We start from the raw sequence: 24,369 nt of genomic DNA, 5'->3' as shown, positions 1-24,369 counted from the left end.
TCAATGTGTTCGAGGGAGGATGTCAAAAAATAAAAAGTAATGCACAAAAAGGGAAGAAGCCAGCAAAGAAGATGAAGCGCGCACTTACACACACACACACACACACACACACACACACACACACACACACACACACACACACACACACACACACACACACACACACACACACACACACACACACACACACACACACACACACACACACACACACACACACACAGACACACACACACACACACACACACACACACACACACACACACACACACACACACACACACACACACACACACACACACACACACACACACACAAACACACACACAGCACACACACCTGCAGCTCTCTCTCTCCCAGCGGGTGGCCCCTGTGTAATTTGGCACATCCATTTTCCTAGGCTGTGGGTTTGTCTCCAGTGCTGTCGAGGCAGCAGTCACACAAACCCCCATCGGGATATTCCAACCAATCCTGGTATGATGTCATGCTCACAACACACTCACTGAAGTGCAAACAAATCTGTGACTGCGGAGAAGTGTGTGTCTGTCTGCCTGCCTCACATAACTGTCCCATTTTTTATACTGCTGGTGACTCCACTTGTCAAAGGATGTTTGGACTAATTTCACCGAAGCCTTTATAGTGGCCTGATTGCTAAAGGGATTTGACCCCGTTTTCTCTGGCTGTACTAGTGTCCACGGCCTCCCCCCTTTCATTACGTGGCTCTTCACAGGGCAGTGTTTGGCAAAGTGTATCCCCGAGGCCACCAGGTTTTATCCCAGCCAATTCTCACTGACATCTGCTCGGCTTTAACGGCACATGGGAAAAAAAATGCAAAAATAAACAAGCAAAATAAGATGCCCTCCTCCATGATATTTAGCTCCCTCTCGAGTTGACCACCCAATTTAAGCTCTGTACACACATACAGTGGTACAGTATGTGTGTGTGTGTGTGTGTGTGTTGTGTGTTGGAGCTAATGGAAACTGAACTCCCACAACTGCTGCAGACACATCAAACGAGTGGACAGTTAACTCTGATTCATATCCTCTATTAAAGGCTCGGTTCATCTTTATTACACAAAATCCAAATATCTTTCGGAGGCGTTTAGTGTAACCTTTTCTAATTGTACTCATCAGACATGGTCTTTGCTTATAATAAATAATTCATTGATCATGAATTAAATAGTGGATTAAATGCTGTTAGTCGTGTTAGCGGCATTAAAAAAACTAAATCGAACCCAAACTGATTTGTTGGGCCATGAGAGCCATTGAGCAGCATTAGCATTGTTTTCTTTTTTCGGGAGGAAAACAAATGTCATATTTCATTGCTGTGAGCACCACAATCCAACTTCCATTATATTGGAGACACATTTCTCAAAACCATAACAAATCCAACCAAACATTCTGCCCCAAAACATACTGTAAACTGTGAAAAAAAATGGTAATTTCTGGGAATCAAATATTTAAGGACATAATCCGATAAGAAAGGTTCACATACATTTTGCTGTCAGGAATATACGTCTTTGAAAACACGTTTGACTATTTGCACAGTCACCTTCCTATCATAAGCCCTGGCAAGCACATAGACATTATTAAATGATTCTGTCTGTATGCATGAGACAGCTCCCATCCTATTCTGCTTGTTTTTTTTCATTCTTAGTGGCCGTGCTCTATGGAAGTCTCTGGCTGATTAGGAGGTGAGGCCCATATATGGCATGATGAGCAACAAAAAAACCCAAGGATGACTCATATTTAAATCAGCCTCCGAGCATTTCTCCTCAAATGACCCCTTCTCTCTTTCTGCTATACTGATCGGTGATGATCTGACCATCTGACATATCGCTCGGCTGGGTCTCCAATCATTAAATAGAAGAGAGAAGTTATAATGGAATACTTCAAGGTCTATATGCATGAAGTATCTAAGAAATTTCAAAGCCTGATCTTGCATCACTGGTCAGGTGGCCTCAGTCGCCCTTCGAAGGAGACAATCTGTGCTATACACGACAAAGACGCCTTAATGAAAATTGTCAGTTTTTTTTTACTGGCAGAATCAATGACACCAGATTCCCCTCCCAGAGAATAACAATAGGATCCATTGTGAGTACACATCAAGGCAATCTTTCTCACACATCTCCCATTGCGGCAGCAGCGCTACTTTGCATGAATTAGAGTAAACTCAGGAGTTATGCACGCAGATATAGGCCCCAAGCTGTTAGCCTGTTTTTCTCAAAGGTTTTTAGAGTGAAAAGCAGAGAGGGAGAGGAGGATGATGGTAAAGAGGAGGGAGAGAGAGGAAGTCCTGGGGGGGAGAGAGAGAGACTAGCACTTAGCGCAAGAAGAACATTTCTTTTTTTCAACTCATTCAAAAAGGAAATAATGACAAGTCATAATAGGGAGGGGAAAAGAACGTTGATCAAGAGAGAGAGAAAGTTTTGTGAAACTTTTATATTCTTCATTTTTTTTTTACAGTTTTAATTTGGCACATGGCACAATCAGCATGTATGCATCTGGTATACATAAATAAATATTAAATATTTTATACATAAATATACATATAGAGCTCTTACAAAGACACCTAGAGCGGTCGTGGCATTGGGGATGTTTCAAACGACAACAACAACACACATAGAAATGATTTGTGTTGGAGCTTTGCAGTTCTGAACAGTGTTTTTAAATTGTTTTCGTACGTGGGGTAGCGGTTATCTCCATAGAAGCCCTATACATATATGTATGTATGCCCATATTTATATATATATTCAAAGAAATACAAGTGTGCACTGATGTGGGGTTTATTCAGTGCAAACAGGCCACTGTCTGCTGTTTGAAAGAGGAACTCTTAACAAAGTCAATGGAATCATGTCAGTTAGTTCAGGTGAATCTTTAGCTAGTTTTTTTTTCTTCTTCTCTTACACATAAAATAATAGATTTTTTTATTTCGTAATCTTTAAGCAAAAAATTAGACATATATAACTTTGAAAAATAACAAAAGTGCTATTTCGCAGAGACACCCAGAGACGCAGCAGAAGAAAACACTACTGGTGGTCGAAACCGAAAATCAACGACATGAGAAAGTACTCAGCCCCCCCCCCCTCTTGCCTGACCCTCCCGCCCAACCCCAGAAGCACATTATACAACCTACAAACAATAAAAACAGGTGCACGGACACACACACACACACACGCACAAACACACACAGACACACGCACACACACACACACACTCTCTCTCACTCTCTCACACACACACACACACACGCTCTAGATAGACTCACGCACCCACTCAAGTTCCGGCAATGTGTCTCTTCCCCCACGCAAAGGAGTTCGAAACCATTTTTCACATGCACACAAACACACAGGTGCTCTGAGCAGCATGTGTACGTGCACACTCTGTGGAGATAATATCAGATAGCTTAATAAAACAGATAAATTGGCTGAAAAATATGCACTTTTTTTCTTTTTCTTAACAAAACAATCACAGTAACATAGTAATTTATCTCTGCCTTCCGTTTCCCAAGAGCTGTCCCACACAAATTATTCCTATATGAAAAAAAAAAAAAAAAAAAAAAAAAAAAAAAATACAACACCCTTCGTGTGGCTGCTGTGTTGGTAACACAGGATGAAGAAATGAGCTGCCCCAAAAAAATGGGTTTTAAAAATCTCTACACCTGTATTATCCTTTATATAGGTTTCCAATCCTGGATTCAGTCTCTCATCTATAGAGTCTCACTGTCATGTCACACACACCCCATATGGGGAAAAAGTCTCAGGGAAATAGAAATAATGACAAAAAAAAAAAACAAGCTTCGTAAGGCATTGAAACGTAAAAACAAAGAAGCGATTAAGAAACATTTTGCGAATATCCACGTTACGTATAGAGGCCATTGTTTTTCCGAGATGGGTCGTCTCCTGCTATAGGAGGGAGTGGATGGGAAATAAAAAGCACTTCTCTTTTAAGTTTGTGTTGTGAATTCGAGAAAAAACACTAAAACTAAGTTGTGTTGATATCTCCTCAGTTCTGCTTAAAAAGGCTTTTAAAATGATTATTTTTAGAAAATAACACTGCAGATAGACCCCCTCCCCCCTCCCCCCACCGATCAGGGGGGGGGGGGAAGAAAGGGGAAAGCAGTTTGATTTTGGCAGCTCTGCACAACTTGACATCCACAGAGAGCTCTCGGCGGCTCTCCGTCGTATAGTAAAAGTCTAGTTAAATCTCTTCACGTTTTTAATCCGACTCGGGCCCTTCCCCCTTACTCCCTGTGATATTTATAAAACACAATCCTCTCTCCTCCGTGCGCTCATCCTCCTCTCCTTTTCCTCCCCTGCCTCCGTGGCACTGGGGTTGCACTGAAATATGTGACCCATTAGAATGTGTGACCATAGAGGGCGCTGTTGTTGTTATTTATTTATATAATATCAACTGATATTAACCCAGACTTACAGTGGAACTATTCAATTACTATGTTGGGCCACAGTGCAAAATGTAGTAGTTTTTTACGAAAAAGGCTCTGCAACTGTGATATTTTAAAGCTGTAGTGTGTAACATCTGTCTCCCCCATGGGGAATTCTGTGATTTGGCAACAACACTGGTGGCACATCTACATGACGTAAGCCTTTAGTGATCGGACACGCATTTTATTCTAGTAGCTGTATCTCCAGAATTCTTCAGCCTTTGTTCTTTCTCTGTTTTGAGGTTAAACAAATCTCAATCTGAGTTGATGCGCACCAATCGTCGGACAACAACAGTTTGTTAATATAGCCATCCATAGGAATACAGAGATCATTTTGTAAAGGCTTAATTAACTTTGTGTCAACTTGTTTGGCGATGGCTTGAATGTAACGGACATTCATTTAAAAGAAAAGTTACACATTATAGCTTTAATGGTGTTTTCTCATAATTGTTGCGCTGTGAACCAACGGAGTCATTATACACATTTCACTGTGAGACTGAGTTGGGACTGGGATTATCTTTTAAAAAAACCTTACAATCTCACAATTGCAGGGCAGTTTTTGTGGAACTACTTCTTATTGCGCTGTTGACCATTAGTGGACCAACGTAGTGTTTACAAATACTGAATTTCACTGAGACTGGGTTGTAAATAAAAAATAAAAATAAAATAGCTTGTCTACAGTCTATGGTTGACATATATTTATAAATCACAACTGCATCCTCTACGGTCACACATTTTGATGGGTCACTGATTTTCGGTTGTAACACCCTGGCCTTCGCGGCCTCCTTTAAAGCTATACGCGGGTGGTGGAGTGGGAGTGTGGCAGGCCGGTGGAGTTGAAGCCGGTGGTGAAAGTGTTGTAGGGGTGCAGGTTGGGCATGCCCACCAGGGAGTTGGGTATCATGGTGATGGTGTTGGGCGTCATGAGGGGGATGTCGTCTGGTGACCTCCTCAGAGTGAGTGTGTAGTCGGGCAGCGAGGCCAGGCGCAGCGCCCCCTCCTGGCTGTTGGCCGCCTCACACTCGTGATGCGTCTGGTTCATCTGCAGAGACATGATCTCCTCCTCGGGCGCGTGGTGGCCGATGTCGTTGGACTGGGTCTGGCGCTGGGGGCTGGGCTGCCCGTGGTGGCCCGAGTCCTGCCGCCGCTTGTCCTTGCGGTAGTAGAGCGCGGCGAAGGCTAACACGTTGAGAAACAGCAGCGACGCCCCCACTGCGATAGTGACACTCAGCTCCGTGGAGTAGTCCCTTGGGTTTTCCACCACCAAGGGCCCTGTCTCTTCATCGTCCTCGATCCAGGAGTCCTTGTCCTCGCTGTTGTAGGCCGGGGACATGGGGGGGCGCTTGGTGTTGGACCAGGACGTCTTGCCGTTGGGCCTCTTGGTGGACAGGGTGTTCTGCGTGCTGTCCGGCGGGGGCACTTTGGTGGTGGTGGAGGTGTAGTGGAACATGTCGTGCAGGTTGTAGAGGTGGGGCACCAGGTGTTTCCAGAAGGCCACCTTGGTGGCGCGGTAGTGGTCCCGTACCCGGGGCTTCAGGCCGATGTGCAGGTACAGCTGGTCCTGGGGATTGTACTTGGACCAGGCCACCTCCTCAAAGCGGTTGGCCTTGGTGTGGATGAACTTGGTGTCCTGGGGAACCGGCTTGTTGGGATCGCTACAGACAGAAAGAGGAAAGACAAGACATGATAGAGAGTGTTAAATGAGGCACATTTAATCAATGGCAGCACATTTTTTTTTACACTCTCACATCCGTGTGGGGGATGGTAAGCACATAAAACACGGAAAAGAGAATATAACAGTATCAGTCACAGCCACTTTTTTGGCAAGAAAGGGGGTTTAGCCACCACTGCAGAATTTATGATTAATCTTGCATGGCGAAACAAACAACAGCAAACCAACAGTAAAGGTGCAGTCAATGATTCTGGACAATGTTTGTTTACAAAATCACCTTTTGTTAAAATCAGTGAGTATCTCCGCACATGTACAGGTGGCGGATCGTGAGGAGATGTTCACTGATTTAAAAAAAAAGGTACTTTGAAAACATCAACGCAGACTCCACCTTTAATTATTAACGCTCTCACATTCATGTGGGGGAAGAGGAAGCACATAATAAAACACAGAAAAGAAAATATATCAGTATCAGTCACACCTTTTATTTTGGCAAGAAAGGCGGTTCTAGCCACCACTGGAGAATTTACAATAAATATTGCATAGGCGAAACCCACAACAGTGAAGGCAAAAACCCACAACACCAACCAACAGACTGCAGTCAATAATGGATCCAGGTGTGCATGGTGTGGTCCGTATTATGTTTTCTATAGCTGTGGCAACCTAACCCTTTTTTACATTCCACATTTTTTCTCCTAAATCTGCTTATATTTTTATGTTTTGACCACAAGATCCCCATTAAGCAGAACACTGTCCATCTCCTTTGGCCAGATCTCTGTGGGCATGCTGTTTGTCTCAACCTCCCTTGACCCCCCACCCCTCCCCCTCCCTCCCTTCTCCTCTCTCCACAGATGTTGTCCTTAATTCAGTTCGGATGCAGCCCACCCACAACACACCAGGGCAGAGGCTTTTAGAGTAAACACATATGAATAAGTCAGCAGGCTTTAGGGCTCGCGTCAGGAGGCATCTTGCTGTTGATAATCCAAACGCCGGCGCTGCCCCCTCCGCTAATTGCTTGGGGAAGGCAGCACAGTGTGCGTTGGCATTCGGTGTACTGATCTAAAGTGGACCATATTAATCAAGACACTAAGAGGAAACTGCACGGCCACATGCCGGTTTGTGTGTGTGTGTGTGTGTTCTTGTACAGGCATCTTTTTCAGGACCGATTTAACCTTTTCACCGGAGTAAGGACATATGCGCAAAGTGAGGACATTTTGCCTGGTCCTCACTTCTTCAAAGGCCATCTTGTGGGTTAAGACTTGGTTTTAAGGTTCAGGTTAGAATAAAGTTTAGGTTATGGTTAGTGTAAGGGTGGGGGTTAGGCTTTTAGTTCTGATGTCTAAGGTGAGGGTAAGGGGCTGGGGAATACACCAGTGTCCTCACAGAGATGGAAGTACAATGATGTGTGTGTTTTTTTGTCTTGTGCTTGGATATAAGGCTGTCTGTGTGTTGGTGAGGCCGAAAGCAAGAGACAAAAGGAAAGTGTGTGATACAGAGAGAGAGAGAGAGAGAGAGAGAGAGAATGAAAGATTTGTTTCTGTATGCAGTACCTCTATTGATCTACAGAGGTCACTGTTCCACTTTTCAGCTTCATACGTTGTCTCAACAGAGGGTGATGGCCCACCATTTCAATTACAGTGAAGCTATTGATTTATTGAAATAATTAACATATAGCAATCTGCGACAATCACAAGAGCTCCTTGTTGCCTTGTACAATGTCAGGAGTGGGAGCAGCTCCTGCCATTGCTTTTTTTTGTACTGATGAAATGACTTTTTCTGCTGGAGAATAGCACCGTGGCCTTGAAGGCACAATCACTGAGGTCTATAGGAGCAGAGAAGTTAGAACCGTGTTGTTGCAAAGAGATCGAGGACTCTTGCGTGACATTTCTGTAAATGCCATGGAATGTCCCCTTTGTGGGTGTGATTGCGATGTCAGTGGTTGCAAGGAAAGTTCAAATTTAGGGGAAATAGTGGCTACAGTTTTTATTTTTTATTTTTTTTGGGGGGGGGGGGGGGATGTTCAAACACGACCAAGGGAATTTTTTTTAAAGCCATGCCAGGAAGAATTCATCCCGCATCCTGTCCATCCTCCTGTTCGTTTCTATGTTGTCAATTTTTCTTTTTCAGGTCAGTGCTTCTGGGAGAGATGGGAGAGGTGAGTGAGAGAGAGAAAGAGAGAGAGATAGAGAGTGAGAGTGAGAGAGACAGAGAGAGATATAGTGTGTTTGTGTGTGTATGTGTGTGTGTGTGTGTGTGTGAGTGTGTGTTGGCGGGTAAAGCAAATTGAGATGGCGGCAGCTTAATCCCTAGCCGGGTGTCAGCCCCCGTAAATAACCCCTTGTATTAGGCCCGTAATGATCCCCGATGAATATTGACAGGCCACACTATGATGACTTTGTAGCCGAATATCAGTAATTAAGTTTCAAAGGAGTGGGCGGTGGTGCTAAGGTCATATTGATTTCCCCCTTCGCTCAACATGCAAGGCAACAGCATGTCAATGGAGGCAGCCTGAGACGCGGTCGCCTGCAAAGCTTTAGCATGCTCTGTGAATTCCCAATGCAGGTGGTGTGTGTGTGCTTGCTGTCACACACAATTGTTCTCTCTCTCCCCCAGCTACCCATCTCTTCTCACACACACACACACGCATAGATACATTCACGCAACATGGCAACAATTGTTCAGGGCAATCTGAGTTAATGGGCATCCCGGTTGCCTCTGTAACAGTGCAAATGCTCTCTCTTTCAGGAGGGTCAATTGACTGAATTGTCATGGAATAATACATACAAAAAATATATACTTTGAATAGATACTTGTATGGATTTCAACCCAAACAATCAATGTTGTGTGTGTGTGTGGTGCAAAGGGAGCAACAGTGTAAGAAAGGAGTTACATAAAAAGAAAGGCTCTTCTTTGGTGCCAGGCTGGCTGGTTGACTGCAAAGTGAAGATGAATAATTTAGGGAACACAAAGAAATCAATGTGGCATCTTTAGTTAATTTGATTTGCCGCATTAGAGAACAACTGGCTGCCTTATCTCATTACACACACATATGCTTGGGTAATTGTTGAGTCAATAGTAAACAGGCTATACATTCCTTTGAACGATTCCTACCAACTGCTGCTCAACTTTCGAGGGCTTTTTGTTGCGTGCTGGCTGGCTTTGAAGTGCTGCCCTGAGCTGTGGAGTCAATATGTGTGTGTGTGTGTGTGTGTGTGTGTGTGTGTGTGTGTGTGTGTGTGTGTGTGTGTGTGTGTGTGTGTGTGTGTGTGTGTGTGTGTCACTGCTAGCTCTAGTCTGTCTGTGTGGTTCAATGTGATGAGGGGCTACTAGGTTATACACTGCTCTATTTGTACTGGGGCGGGTGTACTGGTGTGCTGTGTGTGTGTGTGACTTGACTTTATAATGTTACCCAGAGTGCTGTGTGCTGCTGTGTTAGCCATCTGAACATGATAGTTGAATAGTGCTGTAACTAGCATAGCTGAAGGTGGATCAACTGTATAATACCATCCAGTGCAATAGCCTCACAATGAGTACTGCTAGAGTGAAGGTAATGATATGCAGTTTTTTGTTGTAAGTCTTACAGATGTATTATTATATGTATTATGATGTTTTCCTCCTTATACATTTCTATACATACAAGGACAAATACACTTAAAGGCCTACTTCACCGGTTGGAATATGAAGGTGTATTGAACTCGGAGATCCTATGAAGTATAAGTGTGCAATTTTTTTTTAAATCGGATCATCCTAGCCTGAGAAAAGGCAGAAAGAGTGTTTTATGGTCTCACTGTCTAACCCTACATTTCTCTTTCTGTGACATCACAGCCCGGTATTCGATTTTTGATTCGACTTCGCAGTCCCTGAAACTATAGAAAAATAACAAGCTTAAAGAAACATTATTTTTCTCACCCATTGAAAATGATAGAAAAAAAAGAAAAGAAGAAGTTATTCCCCCTATGCTGTGCGTTAATCTCTACAGTGATCTCCAAGAGTGTGTGGAACTTGTTTTGGCTCTGTGCTTTTTATAAGTTTGCATATGAAACAATGTCTGTCTCTCACCACTATGAAGTCAGAAAAAGCTGAATCCTCCGAAACTGCTGCAGACAAACCCCAAAATAGAATTAAAGAGTCGGAAGAGAAGAACTTGACGTAAAGATTTGTCGACAGTCTGCAGAGTCTTGTGAAGTGAAGTAAGGATATTTTTTCATTAGGAGATAAGAAATGACAACACTCATCGAACACTATCTTTACCTGTCAGAAAAACGTCTATATACACTGTATATATTTCCTTCGTCTGTTAAATAGATGTGCCTGAATGTAGCCTCAAATTAAATCTGACAGTCCGCACTCAAAACCCTCTTGGGTCAACGTAGCGTGTCACATTCAAATAGCATTACAGTCCGGGGATAAAACGCTGGAACGGCGTGTATAGTTGTCCCAACACTTCCTCCGAGCTGGCTGTGTACTCCATGGCAAACGCCTTGTCATGACTTGTGGCGTGAACAACCCTGGCATGGTGTGATGTTTGTGGGGCTGTTGGGTACTCACAACCACCCCCCCTGCATTAACTGATAGCCTGTCAGGCCCTCCCTACTTAATCTGGATGGTCATTGGACTTGTGGTGGCTGGACTCCCAGAGCAGAGGAGAGGGATTATTACACCCATAAAAGCGGGCGTTTTAATGGCCTCTCAGATTTTCCTCTGATGTGTTCATATGGTTCTGGCACCATAAACCATTGCCTTCATCTCCTCCTCACTACCCCTCGCCCCCTTCCCACCCAACCCCTAACCCCCCCCCCATATGTCGACCTGTTGACCCTACGCTCACCTTGGCCAGCCATGCGTGTTTTAGTGCTTCCATGTTTGTATCTGTGATTGACTGGGAGTCATGTGTATGTGTGGCTGTGTGTGTGTGTGCATGTGTGTGTCTGTGTGTGGCTGTGTGTATGTATGTTTGTGGGTGTGTGCGCTCCATCTACTGTCTGTCACATTGTGTATTTGTGTGTTGTGTTTGTGTGTATGTATGTGCTTCATCTCATGTCTGTCACCGTGTGTATCTGTGTGTGTGTGTTTGTCGACAAATCATGACAATGGAGTGGACTGTAGGGGCCACACACACACTACAAGTACAACACTTGAACGCAACATCACATTTCCTCAAAGCGGTACGTACTGTGTATGTGTGTGTGTGTGTGTGTAGCGATGTTGACGAGCCTTTCTGGGGCTGATGAAAGACAAAGCCTCTTGTAAGTGTAAGTCTCCTATGTGATGCAGCAGACATGACTGACTCCCCCACCTCTCTCTACACACACACACACACACACACACACACACACACACACACACACACACACACACACACACACACACACACACACACACACACACACACACACACACACACACACGCACACACACACACACACACACACACACACACACACACACACACACGCGGCAGAGCGGGTTGTACTCTTGAGCTCATTACCTATTCCGAGCCCTATCCCCGCAGGCCGCGATGTAAAAGGTAGATAAGGGGGCCGAGAATGAATATCATTTTCTTTTTCTTTTCTTTCCCCCTCCTCTTTCCATTTCTCACATACACCTCCATCCTTCCCCTTTTCATCCTGATGTAATTTGAAGCGCTTGAACGATCATAGAAAACCTAGCCATCACCAAATGTGAAAAGACACGTTCAGGTTGCCCTGAGGCGCAAGACAAGAATCTATTTTCACTTCGCTCTCTTCTTGCTCTCTTGGATCCTGAGCTGGAGTATACTCACTCCATATATATATATTTAAAAAAAAAAACAAGGATGGCGCATTAATTCACTGGCACTGATGCTCATTTTGTTAAGCTGCTAGAATATGCAAAGATAAACCTGTTATTTTTTTTTCCCTTTTTTTATAAAAAGTTATTATTTCCACCGTTACAAATTCGTCCCCTGCAGTTGTTTATCTACCTAACCCAGGTAGCACAAAGTAAGCGGCTAATTGTAAATTAAAAAACTCCCAACAGAAGGACACATTCTCCAAGCATTCTTTCTGCGTTACATTTCTTAATAAACACACTCAATCTTATTCATTTATTTTTATTTTTTTCTGCCTTGGCAAAATGATCAGGCTGTATGCTATGCTCTTTTACCCTTGATGTGGATCTCACGGTGGGGCAGAAGGGCTGAGTGACGCGTGGTTCATATCTAATGGCAGCCTTTCAGCTCGGCGGGGCTAAGTGATGCAGGGGGGGGGGGGGGGCGAGGCACTGTGTGACTTTGGGGCGTGCAGGAGTGTTGGAGGACACCGCTCTCGGACCACTCCTTATTATGGACACTATTGATTTGTTTGATTGGATGAGTGGCAGCAAGCATAACACCAACAGCGACACACACACACACACACACACACACACACACACACACACACACACACACACACACACACACACACACACACACACACACACACACACACACACACACACACACACACACACACACACACACACACACACACACACACACACACACACACACCTTCCCTATATGTTCACTTTCTACCTCTTGGGAGGTTTCTAACACGATGAATTTGCAATTGTTGGGTGACAACGGTGAGACACTGCAGGTTAATAGGGTTAACATTTTTAAATCGTAGATGTCATCGTGAAACTTGTGCCAGTTGGTTATTAACATTAAGGCGATCATTTTCTTCCCAGATTTTTTTTAATAAATATGTACATTTGGCCATATCTATCTAAAAAAACTAAAAAAGTAGAAAGTTGAATAAAGCTAGAATTAAAATCTTTCTAACATTTTTACAACCTAGAGTCCCAAGTTTTTTCTTAGCAGATTTTTTCATTTACAAAACAAGAAAATACTATGTTAAATTAATCATAAATCAGAGAATATAAAACGTATGAACAAATCCTTGTCATGCCCTTCAGAATAGTGTTAAGAATGATTATGGAGTTGATGTAAGTGCTTTAGAAGGTCAGATTTTTCAGAGTATTGGAAAAAACTAATGTTGAGATAATGGCCGTTAAATATGGTAGTAAAGGAGAGATATACAGACACAGACACTAACAGAAGTATGCGATAAACACCTACAGGTACATATAGGCCTCTGATTTATAGGTTACTATAATGAAAGAAGACATGTTAATGAAGCTAGATTGACAAACAACTCTAAATTGACCAGTGCTTGAAAAAACAATGTTGCCTCAACCTGAATATTCACACAATTTAACCCCTGCTTTAAACTAACGACCTGTATGTAGGCATTGCAGATCTACTCCCTTCTCCCCCCCCCCCTCCCTCCATCCATCCTCCTCTCATTACATTCAGCCCACAGCATGGGGCACCACCAAATCAATTGCATCCAGGCTCCCCCTTAACGAGCCACACCACTTCCTTATACCTTCTCTAATGCAAATCAGGATATTGGCTACAAATCTCCCCATCAAGTGAGTGCCTGTTTAATGGAGTAGGTAGGGGTGGCTGCTCGGATGTTGCTTTCACAATCACAACGCATTCACAAACTCCTTGTATAGGCGTACAGGTCGAATTGGCCCCCACCGAACTATAAGGAAGCTGAAAGGAACATGGGATTATCCCGGAAGAAAGTACAAGGAATTGTGGGTAAGAGGTGGCGAGTGATGTAACTACTAGACAGCTGGGGTTGAAACAGGCTGAGGTATTGCGTCAATGAGGTCACACGGGAAGAAACGGAAACAGAGGATGCCTTCACGCGGCGTTGTTAACTCCTCAGAGGAGGAGAGCCCATGTTTTTCGATTGACGAGCGGGGAAGAGGAGGAGGAAAACATCAACAAACGGGGGGGCTGTATTAATCAAAGTGCCGGCTGTTAAAACGGCACTATAGACACACACTGTATAGTTACTTCCACGTACATTTGGTTTTGGGTGGCGGCCATTGTCACTAAAAGACAAAAGGAATCAATAGTGAATATTTTAGCTCATGGAATGTGAAAATGTGTGTAGACGTTTTCTTTTTTTTTGGTGCAGAATAATGAGCTAGAGGTCTGTGTGTTTTTTTCTTTGGGGGGGAGGGGGATTGGAAGAAATTCAACACATGACAGCGCTGTGCTCTTCAACTACCTAGCGAGGCCTCTGCGCAGCATGCGGCACAGTTCACACGCAGAACAGGGGAAAATGAGCACCAGCCAGCAGGGATTGTTTTTCATAAAAAAAGCTGGAAGATGGACCAATATATATTTATAGCACTAATGATATAGAATGATTGATCTTTTCGGGGCTTTTCATCATTCTCATCTTTTTCTGAAGTCTTCTGCCAAAGGGTTTTGTGTAGGCTATAATGGAGGCATTGCTGTGTTTGCATATGTGTAGTGACAAGGTGAAAAAAAAGGTCACAGCATGTGGACAAAAAAGTTTTGGATAATAACTGTTCAGAAGAAGTTGTTGTCATAGCAATAAAGTACAGTGATGATGTTTGCCCTGACCACACTCAAAAACAATGTTTCAACCAGAAAATAAACTGTGAGCTGAGTAGTAAATCCAGTAAAACTCACCGGGAACACAGTGTAAACGCACCCATGCGCACGCACACACACACACACACACACACACACACACACACACACACACACACACACACACACACACACAATAAGAAGATTTGACAGCATGCCCTCTCTATGCTTTTATGCTTCACTGACACTGATGGAAAGGACGAAAAAAAGAAAAAGCACATGGGCAGGGATTTGCCCCGTAAAGATGACACATGAGAGCCAGGGACAGGGAAAAGCTTTGGCGTGGGAACGCGGCAATGATACACTATGTTGACATGTGGCCCAAGTGTCTCGACATGGTGTCACACACGTTTCCACAACCGATTTAGAAAGAGAGGGTGAGGGTGAGAGAGAGAGAGGATGACAGAGAGAGAGGACGAGAGAGCGAGAGGGTGAGAGAGAGAGAGAGAGAGAGAGAGAGAGAGAGAGAGAGAGAGAGAGAGAGAGAGGAGGGCCGGGAAGGAAGTGCAAATCTGGGTCAGTTCATCACTAACATCTGGAGGGGAGCGAGGGCCAGGGCTAGTTTTACTGATATAGAGAGGAGAGAGGACGCGGCTGTCTGACGGGGCCAAAGGGGAATTCAACTGTGGCTTAATTAAAAGGATGTCCTCTGGAGCCAGACTGGGCTGGTGTGTGGTGTCGGAGGAGAGAGAGATCTATATCCCCTAGTGTGCTCTAAATGAGGAGGATGAACTTCAGAATCGATGGTAAAAATCTCACATGCTCCACTATTCCCCCCCCCCTGGTCGGCCACATGCAACACTATTCCCCCCCCCCCTCCCCGCATGAGGTATTAATGGTAGAGTCCCTTACTTGGGGGCTGGGGTAAAAATGACACTTCGGAGCAGTAGCTTTATTTTTTTATTTTTTTATTATCCTGGCATCTAATCGCAGGCTTTTTTTTTTTACCATCCGAGTGCCTAATTGTGTGGTCTGCATGTAATCCCCCCCCCAGTGTGGAGTTATGCCAAAGCGACACAGCATAGGGCCGATATTACCCATATAACATGGCGAGCAGAGGATCTAGGACCAGTTTACTGTCCAACTGTGCTTCAAGTCTCGATCAATCAGCGACCTGGAAATATACAAAACTGTCATGGGGTCAGCAGTAAAAGCGCAATTTGTGGTTTCCACTTATGCCGTTTTCCAGGTTGAAGGCCAGGTTAGAGTTACAGCGGGCTTAGTGCTCATGGCACTGTGTTGAATGTGAATGGTTGGAGGTAACAAGAGCAGCCTGTCATCATCCATCTGAATTAATTTCATTGACATTGCAATATCCAGTTGAGTGAGTGATTCAGTACATAAGCACCGCACAGTTTTACCTTAAAGTGGCTACGAAACCTGCGCCCTGCTGTCCTTAAACATCTTTGCTAGCGCGTGCCGGTGGTGTGTGCATTCGTTTAGGAAGCGATTGAAAGAGAGATGGCAGGATGCATCGCAATAAGGTTATGTATTGACAGTATATGTAAGATAATATGACGATGGTGAAGAAAAGTAAAACATTGATTTAGTACCGTTCACACACATAGGCTATTCTCATCAGCCTGCCGGAAATAATTTTGTCCTGTTTGGCGGGTATTCAGACCCGAGAAGAGGCATTAACAATAATTGTATAAAAATAGCATTCTTTTCACTGATGGTCTTGTTTTGCTGTCAGAGGCAATTTATAATCATCACAGGAAAAATGTGACTGTTTCTTAAACAATTAAAAGTGCCTCGCTGTCTCTTTAAGGATAATTCATGAGCACAGCACATTTTTACCCCTAAGGCCTAAAAACTTTTTCTCATCAATTTCAAACGCATCTCATCTTCTCATAACAGCAGATCATGTTCTTGAAAGCGAGACATTCCATCTGTATCTACATATTGCAGCTCTTGGATGTGTTGACACAAGATGGCTGCCAGGCAGACAGGAGACAGCTGTTTGGTCCGAGCATCACTGATGGACCTCAGTGCTTTCCCCCTCCAGGAGCCAAACACAGCCCAAATCACTCCATCTGCACTACTGTCTGCCATTAGCGGCTCAAGGACCTAGCGTAGCCGGCGGCGGCACATGGCCCAGGGCCTATCAGCCAGACGACTGGATGTAAAATGCCACTTGATTGGACAGCCCCGGTGATATAGAGACAGATAAAAAGAAAACACAACAAGATTTTAGACCGCGTGCCCGTTTCAGGATGGGATCAATATCTCTCTGGGTAACGGGGATTGTCAAATGAAATTTCACTTGTTAGAAATGATTACTAGTAGTCATACAAAATGGGGAAGGCTTTTCTTGATGGGTGAGGGGGGGGGGGGGGGGGTAAAATTGAGCGTTTGTGGGGACAGGAGTCACCCAGGGCACGAGTGATCGACTCGGTCCGCGCCCAGGGAATCGATACCGCCGAGGGCAAGAGTTTGATATGTCGCCCTGATAAGTCTCTGTGTCTTTTGGGGCCTCGCTGTAATAGGGCAAAGATAGTACACCCAAGCCCCCCACACACACACACACAAACTCACACACACAAGTACGTGCACCTACACGCAAAACAAACACACACACACACACACACACACACACACGTACACAAGAGTATACAGAAAGGCAGACGGCCATACACACAACCCCAAACGGTCAGCCAAGCACAAAAAAGCACAGCACACTTTCTGCAGGAACGTTTAATCTTCCTCAGATTCGATATGTCTCAGGGTTTTTTTTTCCGACCGGGACTCAGGAAGTCCTGGCCAAAAAAAAACACCTCCTGAAAAAAAAAATGTCTTTGTTGAAAAATGCCATTCCTTCCCTGTACCATCCATTGTAGAGCTTCCCCTTCTCCCTGCTGCCTCTTTTCTGTAGCACACACATCCCTTTTTTTCACATGACTGAGAATGGATTTCTCGGAGTGACTTTCTATTCATAGCAACAGTATAATTGTGTGATCACTGGTTTTACTAATGTGCAAGTGCTGTTGTTTGGATCATTTAAAAGAACAATTAAGTAATATGTGTTGGTGTGTTGTGTTGATTCTATTATTAGACCACGAAACAGACCCAGTTTGATCAAAGTTAGGATTGTAGAAATTGTCTTACATATAAATTGGTGCTAATTGGTTCCTGATTGATGAGAATCAAAATATCGAAAAAAATCATGTACTGCTGTCTACCAGTATTGAATTGTCTGAAAATGTATGATATACATTTCATTCATGCTTAACTACAGCATAACTACATTTTTCAATTCGCTTACTGGTAAATTCACTTTTTGAAGCAATCTGCTAATGATGACGTGTTGCTCTGTGTTGGGCGACTACATTACGGTTGTGTTTACACTTTAAGGACTGTATGACGGACATATTTAAATACTCAGGAGAGAGTGCTAACTGTATGGAGCTAAGAGAAAGAAAACACAGCTAATGCAAAATAAACTGGTGATAGCGGTTGTGTGTAAGTCAATTGTTTTTAACCAAATCGACTGGTTTTCAACCACCACTGCAGCCAGTCCATTCCCCCCCCCCAGCTCCAGTTAGCATTTAACCGCCTTAAAGCCCCAGAATAATGCAACGGGTTGACCTCAAATCAAGGTTATAATCGATATCAGATGAAACAACCACAGAAGGTATTAACACTGCCAAGCTAAAAGAAAACGTTTAAAGGTTCTGTGTGTACAGGGAATTGACCTTTTTCAGAACAGAGTTGCATATTGAATATAATATTCAAAGGGTAATTAGTACATCATTGCTTGATAATAAGAGGGTTTGATTTTTAACTTAATAATAAGCCTTTTATGTCTACATAGGAGCGGGGCACCACCCTCTTACTACGGAAGCACAGAATGGACAAATTGGACCAATTAATACATAGTGGGTGTCCCCCGGAAAGGCAACATTTAACAATGGATTTTTTTTCAGCACACACACACACAGTACAGACAGGTAGTGGATTGTGAGGAGATATTCACAAATTATGACAAACTCACTCAATGTAGCGAGCATGCATTTTCCAGAAACGCTGACTCCACCTCCACTGATCAAATAAAACGAATACGGGCTCATTTGACTCACCCAGTCTTGGCAAAGTTGGTCCAGTAGGTCATGACCACGGCGCTGAGCATGACGTCGTTCTTGGAGAAGTTACAGGGGAAGAGGTCGGTGGGGCCGATCATAGGGATCCCAAAAACGTACGGCACCTCGTCCCCGTGGGCCGCGTCTGACCAGGCCGGCTTCATCAGGCTCTGGCAGTGGTGGTAGAAGGCGTAGAAGTAGGTGGGAGATCCGTAGCGGGCGTGCAGGTCGGCCGTCACCACCGAAGGCTCCACCCACTGGTGGTCTGTGAAGAGGGCCACCAGGGTCTTCCTCCTGGTCTCCGGGTTGTCTCTGTCCGCCCAGTCCGTGTACATGAACTTAATGGTCTCCCTCAGCGTGTCCTTGCCTTCTGGATACCCGTACAGACTGTCCACGAAGTCGGACACGGAGAAGTCAAAGTCGTTCCCGGACACCCCGTCTTCAGAATCCACCACGTTCTCCACGAAGCGCAGCCCCTCCCCTTGGTTGACCCCCAGCATGATGTCATAGTTGAGGAACTCGCCCTGCTCCATCAGGATCTCGGGGTCGTCTGGGATTACGTCACCGTCGATGACAGGTCCAAAGGCCACGTGGTAGCGCGCCGGTTGGATGTCCTGCTCCACCAGCTCCCTGAAGGTCTTCTTCCGTAGACAGTCCACCATGTCCAAAGTGTCCAGGACGTTACAGCCAACCTTCTCCGACAGCAGACGCGTGTACTTGACCGGCTGGTAGTTGACCGCCCAGCTGGAGAGGGCCGAGCCGCTCTGGATGATGGCTCTGTGGAACAGACCTGCACAAAGGAAAGGGAAGAAGAGACAATGGGACAATGTTTAGTGTATGTCATTGTAACGAGTAAAACTGGAAACAATACTTAAGAGGTAAGATACATTACTAGAGAAAACACTCTGTTACAAGTCAGCTTTGACAATAACACTTGAGTAAAAGTACAAAAGCATATTAAAGCTTTAGTGTGTAATGTCTGTCACTCCCATGAAGAGTTCTGAGTAATTCAAACAACACTGTTGGCACAACTACATGAGGTAAGCCTTGGGTGATCGTGCATGGATTTCTAAACCTTCTGCTATACGGCCAGGTTTTTTGTTAGCGATAGTATATTTAACCACTGAATTGTACTGGAGTAGAAGTACAAAGTAGAATGAAAAGAAAAGATTCAAGTAAATTACAAGCTACTCAAACTTGTACCTAAGAACAGCTCTTGAGTAAATGTGCTTGGTAACATTCCATCTCTGGTTTAGTGTGTCATTATTACCCAGGACAATTCAGTCATGTGCTCTACTACGTGATCGTTTTTAATTTGGTCGCTGGCATGATCGAAAGGGGTAGGAGGGGGGGGGGGGGGGAGCTGACTGTCAGCTATACACAGCTGATAGGAAACATAACAAAGGACAGACAGAACTAGTCCTTGTAGCCACACGGAGGGCAATAATGGAATCATAGCTGTGATAATGAATGTGCAGATGGCCCCGCTCTCGCAGACAGAGGAGGGAATCAGCACTCTGCCTGTCATCTCGTCTCCTTCCATCCATCTTTATATGCCGCTTCTCCTGGTAATAAACTCTGTGTTGTTTGTCAGGAGCAGATGTTCCCAATATGGCTCTGTTGGGCTTTGTTGCAAATAGAGGACGCATCATCCAAACGGGCAACAAAAACCTAGAAGACTACAGCACTCCAAAAATAAATTCCTCTTCCCTCTTTTGTATGAGTCTCTTGTTGAGCGTAGGTGCATGTGCCCTCCTCAATGTTAATGTACTTTTCAAGGTAGGTTAAATTGGGTGAACCTCAAACACTGCGAACACACATAGATTTTGCTGTCATTACACACACACACACACGCACACACACACACACACACACACACACACACACACACACACACACACACACACACACACACAGGTCTGCCTCAGTCAGTTATCCCTTGAGTGAAGTCTTTTTTTTTTACTGAAAGATCACTGAATTATACAGGAGTTTGTGGGCGGAATGCTATAAAAAGGCAGACTCCTACTTGCTACATTTGCAGAGGGAATGGAGCTGCACTAATTCACCTGGTGAAACAAAGCAACATGGTAGCGCACAGAGGCGTAGGATTCATTTCAACATTGGTGCAACACATTAAGCGGGGGTCTAGGTGTCTTCCAATAGAAAATGATATGCAAGGTAGGTCCTCTTTAGGGGTGTTTAAAATGGTGGGGAATTATATAGTTACAGCTAAGAAGGACATACAAATGTTCTGACCCCCTGAACATTCTTTTATCTAAACTTTTTTTTGGAAAAAAGGGGGTTGCCTATTATATTTTCTTGAAGGGGACACATTTAAATATTGATTGTGACATATTCACCTGCAACCGACCCCAAAATCTTTGCCTATGGTAGTATCGCACAATGAAAGAAGACCAAGCCGAATGGAACACTGTGGTCCCTTGTCTGTAATAAACCGAAATGGGCGACAAAAAGAGTCAACAAATACAGACCCATGGGGGGGGGGCGGCGATCTCACACGATTAAATCCAAATCACATTTTCAGCAGCAGTGCAGTATGAAGAAAAATCCCCAAAATGACTTTTCAAAATCGCAAAAGGAAGCGATCACGTATAACCAAATACAATTTCCTGAGAAATAATTGAATGGCGTCCCCCCCCTCCCCCCCTCTGAAAACATTCTCCTTACAGACAGTAGTGTGTGAGGGTGACATGACATGCTCACCAACGCCTCTCTGTCTTGACAGCACCACTCATCATGTGCTTCTCCAAAAGGTCTGTATTTTACCAATCTCTGAAGAAAATCTAAAGTGTAGCTCCTATAACACTTGACCGGGCTGCTTTTATATCGCTCAAGGAGTAAAGGAATGCCGCTGAACTGAATGATATTGCTCCAGAAGTGGCATATACAGTATCTCACAAAAGTGAGTACACCCCTAAGATTTCTTCAAATATTTCATTATATCTTTCCATGCGACAACACTGAATAAATGACACTTTGATACAATGTCAAGTAGTCAGTGTACAGCTTGTATAACAGTGTAAATTTACTGTCCCCTCAAAATAACTCGATACACAGCCATTAATGTCTAAACTGCTGGCAACAAAAGTGAGTACACCCCTAAGAAAAAATGTCCAAATTGGGCCCAAAGTGTCAATATTTTTTTTTCCCATCCTCATTTTCCAGCACTGCCTTAACCCTCTTGGGCATGGTGTTCACTAGAGCTTCACAGGTTGCAACTGGAACCCTCTTCTACCCATTCATGACGACATCAAGGAGCTGGTGGATATTAGAGTCCTTGCGCTCCTCCATCTCCCATTTTAGGATGCCCCAAAGATGCTCAATAGGGTTTAAGACTGGAGACATGCTTGACCAGTCCATAACCTTTACCCTCAGCTTCTTTAGCAAGCCAGTGGTCGTTCGGAGGGGTGTTTGGGGTCGTTATCATGTTGCAGTACTGCCCTGCGGCCCAGTTTATGAAGGGAGGGGATCATGCTCTGCTTCAGTATGTCACAGTACATGTTAGAATTCAATGAACTGTAGATCCCCAGTGCTGGCAGCACTCATGCAGCCCCAGACCATGACACTCCAACCACCATGCTTGACTCTAGGCAAGACACACTTGTCTTTGTACTCCTCACCTGGTTGCCGCTCCACACTCTTAACACCATCTGAACCAAATAAATGTATTTTGGTCTCATCAGACCACAGGACATGGTTGCAGTAATCCATGTCCGTAGTCTGTTTGTCTTCAGCAAACTTTTTGTGGGGTTTCTTGTGCATCATCTTTAGAATAGGCTTCCTTCTGGGATGACAGCCATGCAGACCAGTATGATGCAGAGTGCGGCGTATGGTCTGAGCACTGACAGGTTGACCCCCCACCCCTTCAAGCCCTTCAGCAATGCTGGCAGCACTCATACGTCTATTTTCCAAAGGCAACCTCTGTGTACGACGCTGACCATGTGCACTCAACCTTCGTAAACCGGGCCGCAGGGTGGTATTGCAACATGATAACGACCCCAAACACACCTCCAAGACGACCAGTGGCTTGCTAAAAAAGCTGAGGGTAAAGGTTATGGCCTGGCCAAGCATGTCTCCAGACCTAAACCCTATTGAGCATCTTTGGGGCATCCTCAAACGGAAGGTGGAGGAGCGCAATGTCTTTAATATCCACCAGCTCTGTGATGCTGTCATAAATGGGTGGAAGAAGGTTCCAGTTGCAACCTGTGAAGCTCTAGTGAACTACATGCCCAAGAGGGTTACGGCAGTGCTGGAAAATAATGGTGGCCACACAAAATATTTACACTTTGGGCCCAATTTGTAAATTTTTTCTAAGGGGTGTACTCACTTTTGTTGCCAGCAGTTTAGACATTAATGGCTGTGTGTCGAGTTATTTTGAGGGGACAGTAAATTTACACTGTTATACAAGCTGTACACTGACTACTTTACATTGTATCAAAGTGTCATTTATTCAGTGTTGTCCCATGGAAAGATATAAAGAAAAATGTGAAGAAATGTGAGGGGTGTACTCACTTTTGTGAGATACTGTATATATAAAAAAAAAATGGACAATTCCATATTCAAGCCTAGCGGAGACACATGCATGTATGTAGGCTCAGTATGTGTTAGTTTCATGCAGTGTGGGTGGGCTGCGTTGAAAGTCTTCTGTGTGTTTATGAGATAAACAGCAAGACTTTAAGTGCCAGATATATCACTTTGCTAGTCTTAATCAGAGGCGGCAGGGTGCTTATTTCTTCTTGGCGAAGATGAAGTGTTTATTTACAGAAGCTATTTACATTTATTTGTTTCAAAGCGGAATTAATGTGTCTGTGGGTGAGGGAGCTGTGAAATGTTTCCTGTGGTGAGTCAGTAGTGTGTCTACTAGTGTAAACCAACGATTTTTAGTTATGAACGCATCAACGATTTTAAAGGTGAATAGGGTGAAACATTTTTAACATCGAAGATATCATCATGGGACTTTGCCAGTTGACGGCTCATGTTAAAACAATATGTAGTTGTATTATAATTCTTTCAGGAATGCTTAAATACAAAGGCAAATGTGGCTATATCTAATGGATTATGCATACTTTTGCATTTCTTTAAAAAACAAAAATCTACATGTTGGAGTTGAGTAAAAAATAAAATGTATCATAATCTGTAATAACCTTCAGAACAGTGTCAAGAATGATTATGGAAAGTTGAGTTGACGGAAGTGCTTTGGGAGTTGATATTTTTGGTTTTGAAGATTGATTAAAAAAAAATTAGGACAGTTGTAAAGAAGAGATATAAAGACACAAACAGACTACGTTTAGTAAAAAAAAATAAATAATAATAATTAACATTGTTGACCTTCTATTTATACTAGACAGAATATTGTTATGGAAGCAAAATAGACAGAATATCTCAAAATTCACCAGGGCTCGAAAAAACTATTTGTTTTTCGCCTGCTTTGTCTCGCCTTGAACCTCTGCAAAGGAATGCCTGCCTCCCTGCCACAGTACCATGCATGTCATTCTTCTGTATATGTGGCTCTGACCATCATGATCAGCTTACAGTGGCCTTGCCCTGACGCTGCCCTTGGAGCTGTGCTGTGTGTTGTGTGTCGCTGCAGGACGCTGATGACATGTGCCGTGTCCCGGGGAGCGGCAGCAGATGTCCAGGGTTTCACCCACTTG

At 44.0% G+C, this 24,369-nt stretch overlaps 1 protein-coding gene across 10 annotated transcripts in view; it reads right to left on the bottom strand.

The window, feature by feature from the left end:
- Positions 1 to 5,236: 5,236 nt before the first annotated feature.
- Positions 5,237 to 24,369, bottom strand: part of nlgn3a (neuroligin 3a) — a gene marked incomplete at its 3' end in the record, with an annotated part of 134,531 nt that continues 115,398 nt past the window's right edge. For all 10 annotated transcript variants that reach the window (XM_080035502.1, XM_080035497.1, XM_080035503.1 and 7 more), the window contains 2 exons: positions 18,695 to 19,484; positions 5,237 to 6,098 (listed from right to left, as the gene is read on the bottom strand). In XM_080035502.1, the coding sequence (XP_079891628.1) occupies positions 5,237 to 6,098; positions 18,695 to 19,484 (1,652 nt within the window). The remainder of the gene's footprint in view (positions 6,099 to 18,694; positions 19,485 to 24,369) is intronic.

Source organism: Ammodytes marinus, assembly GCF_949987685.1.
Source record: "Ammodytes marinus genome assembly, chromosome: 10".
In the NCBI taxonomy this organism is placed as follows: domain Eukaryota; kingdom Metazoa; phylum Chordata; class Actinopteri; order Uranoscopiformes; family Ammodytidae; genus Ammodytes; species Ammodytes marinus.
This window is presented reverse-complemented; position numbering and strand designations above follow the sequence as displayed.